The 16,465-nt window shown below is 40.0% G+C and overlaps 3 protein-coding genes across 3 annotated transcripts; all 3 read right to left on the bottom strand.

Moving 5' to 3' along the window:
* Positions 1-6,209: 6,209 nt before the first annotated feature.
* Positions 6,210-7,344, bottom strand: tmsb4x (thymosin beta 4, X-linked). The gene is made up of 3 exons (XM_022741291.1): positions 7,241-7,344; positions 6,512-6,624; positions 6,210-6,413 (listed from the first exon to the last, which is right to left on the bottom strand). The coding sequence occupies exons 2-3, from the start codon at positions 6,609-6,611 to the stop codon at positions 6,382-6,384; spliced, it is 132 nt and encodes a 43-aa protein (XP_022597012.1). The 5' UTR covers positions 6,612-6,624; positions 7,241-7,344; the 3' UTR covers positions 6,210-6,381.
* Positions 7,345-7,953: 609 nt separating this feature from the next.
* Positions 7,954-13,144, bottom strand: LOC111218814 (toll-like receptor 8). The gene is made up of 2 exons (XM_022741290.1): positions 12,686-13,144; positions 7,954-11,419 (listed from the first exon to the last, which is right to left on the bottom strand). Exons 1-2 carry the CDS (start codon positions 12,686-12,688, stop codon positions 8,333-8,335), a joined length of 3,090 nt encoding a protein of 1,029 aa, XP_022597011.1. The 5' UTR covers positions 12,689-13,144; the 3' UTR covers positions 7,954-8,332.
* A 49-nt stretch (positions 13,145-13,193) lies between these two features.
* LOC111218812 (toll-like receptor 7) lies at positions 13,194-16,354 on the bottom strand. Its single transcript, XM_022741289.1, has one exon. It carries the CDS (start codon positions 16,352-16,354, stop codon positions 13,211-13,213), a length of 3,144 nt encoding a protein of 1,047 aa, XP_022597010.1. The 3' UTR covers positions 13,194-13,210.
* Between the last annotated feature and the right edge of the window lie 111 nt (positions 16,355-16,465).

Here is a 16,465-nt window from a genome sequence, read left to right as displayed (position 1 = left end):
CTTGTTCCTCTTTTTCAGTACAGTTTGTCTGTGTTCTGCATATGTTGGCTGGATTGGTTTTCAAGGCTGCTCAAGGCTGGGTGCTGATTGCTGGGATGCTTTTATAGCTGACGAATTCTGCAAACTGGCTTTTCAGTCAAGTGTCTGTCATTGTGATGGAGACCTTCTCACTTTCTCCCTAGGGCATTTCCATCATTTTGTCTGCTTCTTGTGTGTTATTGCCGAAGACTTTTCTTGTTATATCAAATTACTTTAAGTAAACACTCACTGATGCTTGTTAAATGTTCTAATGATGAGATTTTTATGATTTGTATTTTTGGATTCATTCAGTTTTTCCTCAGTGTGATTTTTCTACATCTACTTTATTTAGAAAATACTTACTGTATGTTTCTCTCAGTGGCTGCTATCCTTGCTATGTAATTCTATAGGACTGATACAATAAATGCAAGGTACATTCAAGTAGAAGGAGCTGTCCATTACACTAATTAAAGGTTAACAGCTTTGAGAGAATAAGGAACAGGTCAGGCAACTCTTTCTTTGTATTTACTCTGCCTTTGTATTTGCTCTGTTAATATGGTTTCAAATAGCTGTTTTAAATTCTGAATAGCTTTTGTTTTTGTTTTTTTTGCGAGATTCCTATCAAAATCTGCACACCAATAAATGTTTGTGCATCTCTGCGAAGGGATCCAGTTTGTGAGCCAGATAGATAGATATTTCTCCTCTGCCACAAATCTCAAGTATAGCACAAGGCACATTTCTGGGAGTTTCTTTGTCACACATAGCAACCATTATGGTGTGTCACTGGATTGGCCAGCTCACACCCTCAGCTTTTGTGTCTACCTATCACACAATAGCAGCAGTGCTTTTTCCCACCATGGTTGTGATAATGAAGACAAAGATGAATTGTCCTTTTCTTGGTGCACTCTGTATTCAGAGCATAAAGACGCAGAACCTCCCCATACACATGAATGAACATTTTTTCTAACATAGCTTCAGCTTTTTTATTATAGCTACGGATAATGGTGAAATAGGGGAAAACCTTTCTCAAATAAATCAATAACACTGATTTTATTTTTATTCTATGATCTTAAATCAAATTTCAACACCTTGAATCATGTGTGGTTTTGATGCACTCCAAAGGAGTTTTTGTTTGCTTCTGTTGTGACTGAGCTACTGCCACCACCACTACTACTACTACTTCCACTACTACTACAACTACTTTCATTTCAGATATATTTTGACAGTGATAGATTTTTTGTTTCCATAACATGCCATAATGTTTCTCTTCTTAATGTATCTATGAATATTTGTGATTATTCGGTCATTCTGATATTATTCTGTTAGACAGATAAGTAGACACACCTATTTGGTGCCATTACAACTTGTTTTAAAGGGACTCCTTATTTATCTCATGTCTTTTGTTAGACTTTGAGGAAGAAGATGTGTTTCTGCCAGAAACTGTAACTTCTCAAAACAAAAGTTGGAGCTATTATTGCTGTGTGATCATCTGAAGGACTGATGATTTGTTTAATCAGTGCTGATTTACAGCCAGTTGTTACTCTAAAAAAGAAAGCCCCTCTGTTCACATGCTCCATGCTGTAGCTGTGATTCATTTATAATAACAATGTATTAGCCGTTCTATTAGAGCACAACACATTTCTCAACAACCTTTATAGTGCTGCATACCTAACCTGAAAAAAAGGCAAGGCTGTGCCTAAACATGAGTAACACACTTGAACAGATAGACAATTTAAACATTTCCCCCCTTAGGGAAAATGTCAAGCATTCTGTTAACCTGCAGCAGTGTGAAACAAACCAGCAGAAAATAGTTCAGTGGAGCATTGAGCTTTTCCCATACCACCTCAGAACACATCCAGATAAAACCATTGGCGTGTTGCATTTATTTTGAGTAGTAACACTAATGTAAAGAGATAGAAATACTAAATGCCAAAAGATGTCAAAGGATTGTTGAGGAATGTTGACAGAAATATGACAAGGAAGTATTTCCCAATGAGGTGTGTCATGAGAAAAGAAGAGGCACAAACTGATTTGTGATTTTTGCCTCACTATTTGGATATGAGTATGATATAGTGAAAGTAACTGTATGGATTCATAGCTCTGAACAACACTGCAGTCTCTGATAATGTGTGAAAACCTAAAACCTCCCGTCTGCTACCATGGAAACAGAGTGCAAGACAGATGGACTGGGCGCTCAGGTTTGAGACTGAACATGAGGAAGAGGCAGAGACAGATATGAGTCTCACCATGTTGCTGCAAGCAGCTGTGAGATCCTGTAACTTCCTTCTGCTTGTAACAATAATAACCTGTGGGAACATGCTTTGTTTTTACTCCTGTAGCATTTCCTCTTAAACCAAGACAATGGGAGGTTAGGGTGGTGCATTCATTCGTTCCTAATATTAAGGAGGGCTTTTTAAATTTTGTTGTATTTCATGTATTGTATTGTATTGCTATTTGTAAGTTTTGCTATTGCAACATAGCCAGCGTTAGCATTAACAGCTGTTTACTTACTGTCCTAAAGGAAACGTTGCGAGTTCAGCATCAAACCTCAACCCTTTACTTGCCAAGAGCTGTGTCCAGCAGTGTTAACTCTTGTATCAATCCCGTCTTTTCTTCTACTGAAGTTAGCACGCTAACCGGGTAGCCCCGGTCCATCTAGTTACTTTCCGAAAGCGAGTCACTGTAGACTCCAGTCTGCCCTGAAGAGGTAGCGCTGCTCAGAGGGCGTATTGTGACATGTCTTGTAAACATAATGACGACCAAAGCCCTTGTCAAGTGACAATCACCTCAACCTGTGCACAGCAAGAAACCATGTTCGGCGGCAGAGAAATCTTACAGGTAGACAGATGATTCAGCTCATAATACAATGGGGCGAAAAAAAAAACAAACAAAAAAAAACAGATATATTTTAAAGTTCTTCTACATAAGAACAAAAAATAGGTTTACTTATGCTTATGCTACTACATAGAAATATATAAAAAATCATGCAGGTCAGCAGTTAATGTTCACATCAAACATCAGAATGAGGGAAAAATGTGATCTCCATGACTTTGTGGCATGATTGTTGGTGCCAGACGGCTGGTTTGAATATTTCTGATACTGTTGATCTCCTGGGATTTTCATGCAGTCCAGCAATCCAGGCTGGTGGTGGTGTAATGGTGTGGGGAATTTTCTTGGCACACTTTGGGCCCCTTAATATCAACCAATCATGGTTTAAATGCCACAGTCTCAATCAGAGTATTGTTGCTTACCATGTGCATCCCTTTATGGCTGCAATTTATCCATCCTCTAATGGCCATCTCTCAGCATGATAACGCACCATGTCTCTAAGCAAAAGTTTCATGAAAATGACATTGAGTTCAGTACTTCACTGGCCACCAGATCTGAATCAGTAGAACACCTTTGGGATGTGGTAGAACAAGAGATTGGCAGCATAAATGTGCAGCTGACTGACAATCATGTCAACATGGAGCAGAATCTCTTGTGGAATCTACGCCGAGAAGAACACCACAGATCACATCATAGATCATTTCACAAGTTAAGTCTGAGCCTCTTTGCCAGTTTAACACTTTAACTGTACAATGTGGCTGTTGATATATAGCATACACCCCTTTTGGGCAGCAGAAGCTCCAGTGTGGTCTCATTCTCAACGCACATTACGTATGCAGCCATAGACAGTGTCTGTGCTCTTCGTAGTGGGCTGTAGTCAGTCCGAGTCACAGCTGGTCCAGAGGGTGCCCGTCACAACACTGGCAGATGGCCTTGTGGTGCCCCCAGCCAAGCTCACCACAATCAGCCCTTAGTGTCATTTCAGTGTCATTTGCATCATGGACAGTTATCAGTTCTTGACTGGCCTGACACAATCATTGAATGCAGACCCATACAAGCAGCAATAGTAAAAAATAGGTTAACTTGGTAAATATATTAATGCTCTGCCCCCCATTCAGGGATCTGTTTTAAGCTTTCAGGCCTTTCTTCCCTTGAAGTATTCTTGAGGATGATGCCGTGCCCTTTAGCTATATTTTCATTGCAAGGTTATCAAGCCTGTCCAAGAGGTTAGAAATGTCAAGTCAAGTCAGTTTTATTTATATAGTGCCAAATCATAACAGAAGTTATCTCAGGTCACTTTTATTATAGAGCAGGTCTAGACTGTACTATTAAAAAAAAAACCCACCATTACACCATGGGAAAGCACTTGACAACAGCGGCAAGGACAAACTCCCTTTTAACAGGTAGGAACCTTGAGCAGAACTGGGCTCTGGGTGGGTGGCCATAGGCCCATGCCGATGATAATAATCTATTTAAACAAAGAGTGTAGGGTAGTGTCTTGTAATGTGAAACACTGGCTAATGTGCTCCCAAAAGCACACATTGTTGTAGGACAATGAGCAGCTGTTGTGTGACCAGACTGCTCACAAGGATGGTAGAAGACTTGGGCTGATATCACAGATGTGTGTAAGTGTATAAATTGTGGGGCCTTGTGGTGCTTCTGAAAAAGGCAAAATAAAAAAATAAACTAATGTCCCTTTTCCCATACTAAAAATGACTTCAAATTAAATGCAGCCTCATGGGAAAGAGGATGAATGTGAAATTGTGCCAGTCCCTCAGCAGAGCCTATTGTTGTTGTTTCAGCACAGCAGTTATGGTCTATAGACACATTACAGTTACGTAATCGCTCCCCTCCCCTCTCTTTCTCTCTCTCCCCACATGAGATACAGCTGTCGCCTGTTTGAAGCAGAATGATAGAGAACAGGTTCTCTTTCCTCTTTAGATAGATATTAAAATTGTTTTTTTTAACTTGGTGACAGCCTCCAAGTAGTGAGGTCACCAAGACCAAGGCTTTTTTTAAGGCAAAACTGTCACTTGCAGTATTACTCACTCCACTCTAGTATGTAATGATCACAGCCCTGAATGGGTGAATTTGTTGTCATTTATCAAATTTTTACTTATTTACATTAACATTATTTTCTTTATTTTGTTCTATTAAACTTAACAGCAAAAAGCTCTTTAGACAACAGAGCGTACACCGAATGTATTCAATAAATCTGTCTGCAGTCTCGCCCAGCAGCAAAAGCTATGGTGCTTCTGTCTTTTATGCACACATGACCTCAGGGCAGATACAACAATCAGCCTTAACCTACTTCAGGCAAAGAAATCCAGTGTGTACCTGTCACCCATGACACGCAGTTGACAGCAGATGCAAGTAGTTCTCATGGCAAATTGGGTTTCTAACATAACCCGCCACATGCTTTATACAGTATTTTTACCGCACACATACACTATTCTGCCCTAATCCAGCACCTGAGATCCATTTAAAGCAGGAGAAATTCTCAAAATTGCCTCTGTCGCAGTTTCACAGTGGGAAGCTGCTGTAGCTACAGCTGGAGGCAGAGTGGGGTGGGACTGAGGAAGTGCTCCTGCTCAGGGTTGGCTGAACATGGGCCTAGTGCAGCTGCAAGGAAGGAAGTTTTGAGTGTACTGTACAGGATTATATGGGACTGCATGGCTGGTCTAATGTAAAGTAAGGTGGTGGGAAGGTTTGTTTTTATTTTCTTTGAAGGATGAGTCAAAGGTTAATTTGACTCCAGAGAGAAACATATGTTCAATGCAGTCTGCTATATGGAGACATCCTAGGAGGTTCAGCTGTAGTCATTCCAGGATGTGAGCAAGTGCTTTGTCAGGCTTCAGTCATACCTATGTAGTCTCAACTTCCATTTTGGGTTTAATAGTCTACAAGAGAACTGTGTGTCAAATTTCATGTCTTTACATCAGTAACTGATTGTATAGCTCCCATTCCATCATATCATTTGATGGGCAACAAACTCAGGATTGCCATTAACAGTTGTAGGGCTCACAGTTGGGGATTTTATGTACAAATAGGAATATATTTTATTTAAAAAAAAATCCAAGCTTTTTTGGTATCAAGAGCCTGCAGCATAGAATAAACAAGGACACATAAGTCAGTTTACATTTTTTATTTTGCATATTTAACAAACTTGTGCATTCCAGATTTTTACAAAAAGAAACACAGCTTGCTTTGTGAGCATTCACAGGTGGCCAGAGCAGGACTACTAATCATGAAATGTAGGTCCCACAGTTGTTGAATGACACACCTTGAGATTCAGCCACAGTAAAACGGGTGACCAGGAACTCATACCGACACTGAGCCACACTTCCTCACTGTACCAGAGGGACATCTAGGCAAGTGAGTGGTGTGTGGTTGCACAGCCAACGTTTTGTCAATTAGTAAGTTCTGCAGCTTGGAATACATGTTGAAAAGGTTGAAGAAAAAAAAAAAAAAAAAAAAAAAAAAAAAAAAAACGGCAAGGCTTGTGGAATGTACAGTGCACAAGAGGACCAGTCTTCATGATGACTCCGTCTTCTCCTGTTCAATGGCTGCAAGAGGAAGAAGAAAGTTTCCGTCATTAATTCTAAGGGTTGTCCACCATAGCTACAAAATGCTCTGGATTAAGTCAATTGGGAAAAGCACATACTCTCTTTGGTTGGCAATGTGTTTTTCTCTTGAGTCTCTGTCTTCTTCAGCTTGGTCTTGTCAAAGGTTGTGACTTCTGTGACATCAGGTTTGTCAGCCATGTTTCCAGAGGCTCTGAACAGACAAGAAATCAGACTTTTGTTAATTATGTTCATCTTTTAATAGAGTTCAATTAACACACTGAGCACATAGGACAAATTAAGAGTCTAAATTAAGAACCTGTCAGGCTATTTACAAAATGTAAAATTATTAGGGCCGAGAAAGACTGAAATTTAGGCACACAAAAAAAAAATCGCCCGATTTGGGAAACGCTTCGTTAGTCAGTATGTGCAGCTGAGGGACCACCGCCCTTTCAAGCCACCTAGACAAGCAGACCGGGTTTAACTTATCCCCCTCAGAACAATGAACCTGAGATTACAGGCGGAACACGTACTTTATATTAAATTAAACACGCCGAGTAAAAACTGATGCAGTTAAGTGACAGACCACACAACAAAGCAACAATGTGACGCTCTTGTGTCGGTCTTTCCTCATTTATTCCCAACTATTGCGCAGCTGACACCGTTTGATGCTGAGCCAGGACAACGTGAGACGATGAGGAGAAATGTAATAAAACTCGCTGAACCGTGACTAAATCATTCAACAGCCAGGCTAAATTAAAAGCAGGCTCGAAATACACTCGCAATGTGATTAAACAGACACGGAGACACACACATACATACACACTCACCAGGGTTTTGTTTTTGGTCAGAGAAATGACAGGACGGAGGTCTAGTTGGCGCAGCGGCAGAGTGATGTCTCTAGCGTCAATCACACTATAAATACTGCGCAGTATGCAAATAATCCCCTGACGTCACGCCCACTGTGTCTAAACGCTGCTTTTGTACCAACGTGTTTTTGGTTTTAGAGTGATAAAATCGAAAAACAATCTAAAAGCGATCGACCCTTGGATGTACATTTACTGCATTGCGAGTCTGGGCATTTATTTGAGCCAAAATAACTGCGTTTAGTCAGCAGCGACCAGCTGTGTCGGATTAGGTGAGTTAAATCAGTCTAGTAAGCTTCTCCTCTCCCGAGAGAAGGCTTGGATATCATTACACCGCTTCCAGATGCCTGTACTTGCCACATAGCGAACAAAATGTAGGCTACAAAGTGGTTAATGAGTTGGAAAATAAGTTTAGGTTTAACTTGCACACAGTGCCCTATTAAAACTGTATCAGTGGCGACACCACGTGGGCAACTGAAGTAATAACCAGGATGCAATGCAATAGAAAACTCACTTAGAGGTTAGAGATTGGACCTGCAGGAAGCTGTAGGCAAACGTGCAACGTGGATACAGGATTTCTGTAAGACTGTGGAAAATTAAGAATGTGTAAATCTTGCCAGTTTCATTTTTATTAAGAAATAAATTAGTATAGTCTTTAAACTAGCAGCAAACGCTTGCATTGAAGTAACCTACAGTGCATTCTGTTCATACAGTCAATTTCCCTTTTGTATGTTGACGACAAAAATACTTTCTAGGTTAGACGGAGACCAGAAAACAGATTGAAACATTTGCTTCTACAAAATGGCACATAATTGAAATGGATTTATTTATTTATTCTGCACACAAATTACAAGAGATTCAGTAATCTGTCATTGTATCTGTACCAGCAAAACTCTCGTTAGTTGTCTTATATTAAGTCCCAGCCATAAAGTTATTGATAAAAGTTGTGAAGGAACAAACTTATTTCTATAGAACAATGTTTCCAAAACATAACATTGTCCATATAATAAATTCACAGATTACTCCCAGACAGTCATCGCTGATCTTTATCTTGCTTCACCTGCTGGAGAAGTACTTTGAATAAGTCTTGTTGTATATCACCTGATTGTCTACTCTGACAACATTTCTAAGGTTTTGCCAAAACCAGGGCTCTGCCGCTGCTGTTCTCGGCCACTCTACAACACTTTTCCCACACAGCCTCCTCCTCAGGCGCAGGAAGTGAGAGTGCTGCAGAACAGGCTCCAGCATCAGCAGCACAATCACATCCAAATTTTCATCCAGAAGTCTTTGGTGAGCTAGATACATTGCCAGCTTGAAAACCCCAGTCTTAACATAGTCCTCAGTTAAGACAAAAAGGGTCTTGCGACTGTATCGGATGCTCTGAGTGAGGTTCTCCACCAGTGGGACTCCTGGGGGCCAATCCCTCTCCTCCAGACACAAAGGAAGATGCTTCTCCCCTTCATCCTCCAGTTTCAACCGCAGATTTCTCATCACCCACTCAGAGACATGTGGATCTCTGGTGTCATAAGTCACAAAGACATCATAAACGCTGTCTGGTGAGCTCAAGGATCTGTATCCCTTCAACTTAGCTTTCATATAGTGAATTACATAGGAAGCGTCCCAGTAAAATAAGTGAGCAACAGTTGCCACAATCATAAAAGCAATAATGAAGGAAGTTGTGACAATGTAGACCAGGAATGCTTGACTGTCATTTACACACTGGTTAATGTCAAAGTATATCAGTGCTTGACCCTTCTGGTTTGCTGGTGTGTGACATGTCACCATAGTGGTCAGTCTCGGGATATTTACTTCACTTTTTTCAATCCATAGAATGAAATCTAATAAATCACAGGTACACTGGAATGGGTTTCCCTGCAAGAACAAAGTCTGAATCTGATTATCAGGTCTGGACTGGAAGGTGGATTGATTGATGGTGGTCAGTTTGTTGTTGCTAAGGCTAAGAGTCTTAAGGCTTTTGGGACCCTTTATAAATCCATTGTCCAACTGGAAAATACGGTTGTGATTCAGGTCAAGAAAAGTCAAAGTCTGAGTGATGTTTGAGTTTATACCTGTCACGTCAGATAAAGAATTGAAGCTCAGGTCTAAAATTTGAAGTTGATGGAAATACCTCAGCGAGTCCCATCTAAAGTCAGCAAGCCCGTTATGGCTTATACGTAGTTTGGTGAGGTTACGTGGCAAATATTTATAAACATCAACAGGAATCTTTGCAATGTGGTTTTGGGATATATCTAAAATGGTCAAATTAATGAGATTAGTGAAAAGCATTTTGTATGAGCCATCCCTTTCTTTCCAAAGAGTCCCAAGATTATTATCTGTAAACTGCAGTTCTGATAATGATTCGCTGTACATCTGTTTTGTTGTCAGTGTGGAAATGGCATTATGACTCATATTCAGCACCCTCAGAACAGGCAGATTTTTTGTAAAATTTAAATTATGCGTTATACCATATGCTTTAAAGTAGTGCTCGTTGTAACTGAGGTCTAGTACTTGTAGTTTCTTTAGTTCTTTGAAGGCGTTGTCATAGGCCAGATCAATCCTATTGAATGACAGGTCCAGGTATGTCAGATTAGGGAGCAAAGAGAACTCTGTGCCATTAAGTGCTGCTGAAAAGCCATTTCTTGAGAGGTTGAGGCATGCAATATCTCCATAGCCGTTAAATTGCTCTGGGGAAATGAAGAACAGATTATTTGAGCTGAGGATTAGCACTCGACCCAATTCAAAGCACTCTTCCTTGATAAGGCTGTGTGATATCTCAAAAGCAAAGTCTTTAGGTTGGGGTTTCCTCAAAGGTGAAATAGAAAGGTCTGGCCTCTGATTGTATCCGTCACTTGGAGATGGGGGTTGTTCCACTGGAATGGGATGCAGCCTGTTTTCTGCGAGGTATATCATTTTCAGATGGGTGAATTTGCTGAATATGGTGGAATCGGACTGAATAATAAAGTTCGTCCCTAAGTTCAGTGCAGACAGATTTTTTACCTCGTACAGAGGTCTGAGTGTATCCCGTCCAATATTCTGGAAGACCAAACCCTCCAAATGCAAAGTTCTCAGTGACGCGAGATTTGAAAACTCTTGTGAAAGATTTAATGTTGTAGGGTAGAGTCTGTTAGCAAAGTTGAAAGAGAGATCCAATTTTTCTAGCCGGTTAAGGTATCTTAGAAATGTTGCCTCCTCAGTAATTTCTTTTAGCAAGAAGTTGAATGACAGGTACAATTTTTTAAGCTTCTTCATCCTTGCAAACCAGGAAGGTTTCACATGATCCAGGGAGTTTCCTCCCAGGTGTAGTGTCTCAAGCTCTGTTAGATTGTGAAATGCATGAGGATGGATACCAAGTGAAATGTTTGGGCAAGAGACACAGGGATATGGAGCCGTTTGACATCTTGGACAGTTCCCTTGAATTTTTAGGGTTTTTAAATTATATAGCCCAAAAAAATCAAATTCAGATATGTACTGTATTTGGTTAGAACCCAGCTTTAAGCTTCTTAATGATGGAGGTAATCCTTTGGGAACGTGAGTTAAGTTGTTAAAGGACAAATCCAAAACCTGCAGTTTGGTCATAACTGCAAAAATACCCTCTGTAATAGTCACAGATTTACCACAAGGATTCCAATAGTAGCAGTTTTTGGATAACCACAGTTGTGTCACATTTGTTAAGCCAGCAACGCTCCTGTTATCCAACAATGTAATGTTGTTTGTGTTCAGCTCAAGGATTTCCACACTGAGAGGGAGATTGCTGGGAATTTGTGTCAGACAGTTGCCAGTCAGTATCAGATGATTCAGCTGTGTCAGATTTTTGAAAGTATTCGCAGCAATGATCAGTCCTTCTTTCTTGTTTGCCCATTTGAGATCGAGTTTAGTCAGATTCAGCAGCTTTGAAAATGAATTCACTGAAATATTCTTAATGTAATTTTCTGATAAGTCCAGCTCAGTTGCATTACTAGCTATCTTATCAGGTACTGCATGCAGATGGCGCCCTTTACAGTCAAATACGACCTCAGAGGTATTGCAGGCCTTGACATCACAAGGGAACTGTGGTAACATCCACACAGGTTTACATGCGGCAGGTTGGATCTCATAATGGCAATGTAGGCAGAACAGCAGCAAGTGCATCCAAGATGTGACATCCTGCAGATAAACAACAGAATTAGTCAAATGAAGTAACTTGTAATACAGTTATCCTAAATTTTGTGTTATGTTAAAGGATAGGTTCACATTTTTACTTGTCTTAAAACAATAATCAGGTGCTGATATGGGCCTTGAAGCAGTTTCTGTAATCATCCCTCCTGCATACTGGACATTAAGAGATCTCTTCCTAATGCACTTCCAACAAAAGTGATGGAGACGAAATCCAGTCATATGAGATGGATATCTTCCAAAGTTACAGTCTGATCAGGTGGTATGATTACAGCAAACAAAACCAGGTTCAATGGTCATATACATTTGACTATTTAAGGCAGACTTCAAAAATTGTGAACGGATCCAGTTTTGAAAACTTGATGGTTCCACCAGTATCCATCAGGTGGCAGTAGTTTGTAAGTGAAATAACCCTCACTCCAATAGCTGCTCTTGGTATTTTGTCAGAGTTATAAGTTACATCAATGGTAGTAATGGAGATAATGGTAAATTGTAAAAGATACTGCAACAATATCTGTTAACATTAGCCACCATAAACTACTAGTCATACCAAGTAAGACTAACAGCAAAACACCTGAGTGCACTGAACTAAGCACAGGTATTTTTTTATTATAGTCATATTCATAGTCATACTTCAACATCCTGTTTCCCTTTTATTCACTCATGAGTAGTTCTAAGGTTGTTAAAATTATTTAATTTGACACTTAGAGATAGCACCCCATATATATTCTGTATTGACTTGTTTCAGCTCTTCATTGAAGCTGTTTGGTGTTAACAGCGAGTGAAATATCAAATTGAAATATTCTAAATATCTTGTGACTGCTAACAGGGTCTAACTGTTGCTCTCTAAAAATCAAAGGTAAGAGTAAAAAATGAAAGATATGGTATCATTTTCTCTCCCACACACTTGTGAGGAAACTTTAATGTGCTGTAATTATTATAGAACACTCTTTCATCAAAAATACAAAACAGTTTTCAATTAATAATATGAATAGCCAGACAAAATGAATGGTCAAATACATTCACACAGAGTTAGTCAAAGTATTATCAGATGTTATAAAGTTCTTAGCACAAAATCACAGAAGCACAAAATCATTATATTGAAACACTCAATTATAGCACACACAGGTAACAAGTAACTCAATGACTACTGTTGACTAATAAGTCTGATGAATAAAACGGAAGTATGTAAATCTATTTTCCGCTTTATAGTGAGCAAAGTTTAAAAAATATAGAGAAGCTATTGATAAAACTCACCATTGTGCATGTATTGTATTGATCCCTCAGATCTGGTACTTTATAGTCTTTCAGATGACATGAACTATTTTTTAAAAAACTGTGCCTGCGTCGTGTGCACTCAACTCATCACAGGTCAAAGCCTACTTAATTTGTTTTTTTTATTTCTAATATGCAATATACATAAAAAAACAAACAAACAGAAAAACAAATCTCCCTGTTACTGAAGTCAAACCCAACAAATTGGATAGCCCGCACAACGACTCAGACAGAAGTACCATGAGAAATGAGGAAGTACGTGTTTCATTTCCCTGTTTCATGATATGTTGGCAGTTTCATTGTTATCTGAGAATGTAGAGAATGGAAATATTAATCATTTGTGGAGTGTCAGCCAGTTCCAGTAAACAGAATTTAAAATTTGCACATTATTTAATCATTAATATTACATAATTTTCTTTTGCTTACATTTAAATGGTGAAATATTCACACATTGTAACTCATACACAGGAGTACATTATTTTATAGTATTACAGTATATTGTTATATTTACAGTGTCTCTTTGAAGAGATTGTTGTATTGTTTGTGACTTTCAGTCGCCAGTACACTTCTCAGGCTGAACCAGAAGTATGGCTGGGCTTGAGGGTTTGTTGGCCACTCAAGCACAGACCGCTTATACAGTCTCTTGCGCAGTCTCAGGTACTTTGAGTTGCAAGGTACTTTCTCCAGGAAGATCAGGACGATAACATCATTTTTTTCATCCATTAGCCTCTGGTTGGCGATGTAGAAAGCTGTCTTGAAGTTGCCGCTTTTAATGTATTTGTTGGTGAGAATGAACAGGGTCCTCTTGCTCCTGTGGATGCTCTGGGAGAGGTTGTCGATCAGAGGACATCCAGGGATCCAGTCCCGTTCCTCCAGGCACAGTGTAAGGCAGTGGTCTCCGCGGTCCTCCAGATGAACGCACATTTCGTTCATCACCCACTCTGACACGGCAGGATCCTCCTTGTCGTATATGACGAAGGCATCATAGACAGAGCTCTGGGAGTACAGACGGCTGTAGTTTTTGAGCTTGGCCCTGCAGAAGTGGTAGATGTACCAGACGTCCCACAGGAAGAGGTGGCTGGAGATTGACACGGTGAGGAAGCTGATGACGAGGGAAGTCATGAGGATGTAGAGGATGATTGTCAGGTAGTGGTGCTGGCAGGCCAGCAGGTCCACTGAGATTACAGGATTACCTATTTGTGCCCCTGGTGCGGCACAGGTCACGTCTGTGGCCAATCTGGGGATGGTCACTGTGGTCCTGTTGAGCCATGTCACAAACCAAGTGGCATTGCAAGTGCAGGAGAATCTGTTGTTGTGCAGAAGCAGCTTGTCCATCTGATTAACAACATCATCTGGAAAGTTGGATTGTTCAATGTGCCTTATGTAATTAAAACTAAGATCCAGATATTTTAAATTGTAGGCACCCTTTAGGAAATCTTGCTCAAGTTTTAGGATTTGGTTTTTATGTAAAATGAGTTTCTCCAGAGATTTGCTACAGTCTGACAGCATGTGTGGAACAGTAGTTAAACTGTTTCCACTGAGATCTAATACTTTCAATGAATGGATTAGTTGTAGTTTCTCCCATTTAAACAATTTTAGTTTGTTGTTTTTGATGTGGAGCTCTGCCAGGTTGTCTGGCAGACTGCTGAACACTTCTTCTGGAATGAAATTGAGGTTGTTTTGAGAGATGTCGAGGACAGTCAGATTAAGTAATTTCTTGAAATAATTGTAATATCTTTTGTCCCCATCTCTCCACAGTATATCTAACCGGTTATCTCTGAACTCTAACCTCTCAAGTGATTGACTCTCCAGCTCTGTGTTAGTGGAAGTAGAGATCTTGTTGTGATTCATCAGCAATATCTTGAGATTCTTTAAATTTCTAGTGAAATTAAGCATATGAGTCAAACCCTCAGATTCAAAGTAATGATTGTTGTTACTTATATCCAGGACGACCAGACTTTTCAGCTCTTGAAATGCAGTGGAGTAGAGCAAGTCCAGGCGATTCCATGAGAAGTCCAGATATTTTAAATTAGTCAGATAGGTAAATTCAGAACCATTCAGACTTTGGCTCATTAAATTTCCAGAAAGATTGAGACATCTCAGCTCTCCGAGATTCAAAAATCTCGAATGCAAGAAGAATATGTTGTTTCTACTCACATCCAGGGTTTTGCCAAAGTGACTGCATTGTCTTTTGACAAAGGATGTAACAACTCCAAGTTCTTTGTCTTTGTGTTTGCAGCTGCGTGCATATTCATCATATCTGAAGTAATGAATCTCTCTCACTTCCTTACTTTGGTACTCAGCAGCAGCTGACATTGGAGACCAGTTCAAGGGCTCTGCTCCTGAGAAACCAACAGCATCTTGGCCTTCAGAGGGGGAAGATATCTTGTTGTCTGACAGACTAATTATTTTAAAGCTTTTTAATTCCATCAGAATACTAAGGTTTGTTATTTTAATGAAGTTTGTACCCAGATCTAGAACCTCCAGGTGTGCGAGAGGTTTTAAAGGAGCAATACTCCCTGGTTTTAGCTCCTGAAACACAAAACCCTTCAGTCTGAGAATTTTAAGGGATCTGAGGTTGGAGAAACTACGATTAAGTATCAGTGTCCGAGGATACTCCTGAAGCTCATAGTTAAACGAAAGGTCCAGTTCTTCCAGTTTGCCCAGGAAAAGTGGGAAGCTGGTGGTTCCTATTTCTTTTCCCAAAAAGTTTGATGAGAGATCAAGCACTCTCAGCTCTGTTGTGTTGGTAAACCACTCAGATGACACACATCTCAGAGAGTTGCTGTGCAAGCGGAGCGTCCTAAGCTTTGCTAACATTTTAAAAGCGGCTTCACTGATTTTTAGTGGTGAATTATTTGGGCATGGGTTACATGGGAAAGGGGCATTGTAACATCGAGGACAGTTTCCACTAATATCTAGAATCTCAAGGTTAGTTAAGTTTTTGAAATCCTCATCAGTTACTTTTTGAATGTTATTGTTGTAGAGATACAACTCCTTCAGACTTGTGGGTAGTTGAGGCGGAATAAAAGATAAGTTATTTGATTTAAGAGATAACAATGTTAAATTGTAAAGGTGTGAAAATGTACCGTTCTCTATTTCATAGGACTTATTACAGGGGTTACGATAATAGCAGTTTTGACCAAGGTAAAGTGCCTCAACATTCCTGAGCTCAGAGAGGTTTGCTTTAAAAATTGTACAAATGTTATTCACTTCCAAACTCAGCAGGACCAGATTTGAAGGCAGGCCTTTGGGTATACTAGAGAGCTGATTGCCATCCAGATACAGTGCGCGCAGACTCCTCAGACTGGTAAAGGTGTTTTCCTTTATTGTCACACTCTTAGTGCACACGTGGTCCTTGGGGCCAATTTTGATGGGCACACAGTTGCACCTCATGTCAATTTCAGTCAAGTTCTCCAGGCCGTGGAAGGAGGAGGAGTTTAATCCAGGAATATGATTGATGGTGAGCGTCAGATTAGTAGTCTCTCTGGGGATGCCACCAGGGATTTCTTTGAGGCTTCTCTCGGTACAGTCCACTATCACTGCACTCCCGTTGAGGTCACTAACATCACATGGCAGAGTTTTGGGGTAAGAAACGGTAGCTGTTGATATGCAGAGACAGCACCACAGGGCCAGCAGGGCCACACACATCTGTACAGAAACAGAAATGGTTCTCTGAGAAATGTGTGCAGGTGGAAAATTAATAATACAGTTATGTTACTAAGAAAAACACTCATACTACACTTGCCAAGCATTCAGCAA

Source organism: Seriola dumerili, unplaced genomic scaffold (genome assembly GCF_002260705.1).
Source record: "Seriola dumerili isolate Sdu_G_001 unplaced genomic scaffold, Sdu_1.0 BDQW01000052.1, whole genome shotgun sequence".
Classification (NCBI taxonomy): Eukaryota; Metazoa; Chordata; class Actinopteri; order Carangiformes; family Carangidae; genus Seriola; species Seriola dumerili.
Note: the sequence above shows the minus strand (reverse complement) of the source record. Positions and strands in the feature narration are given on the sequence as shown.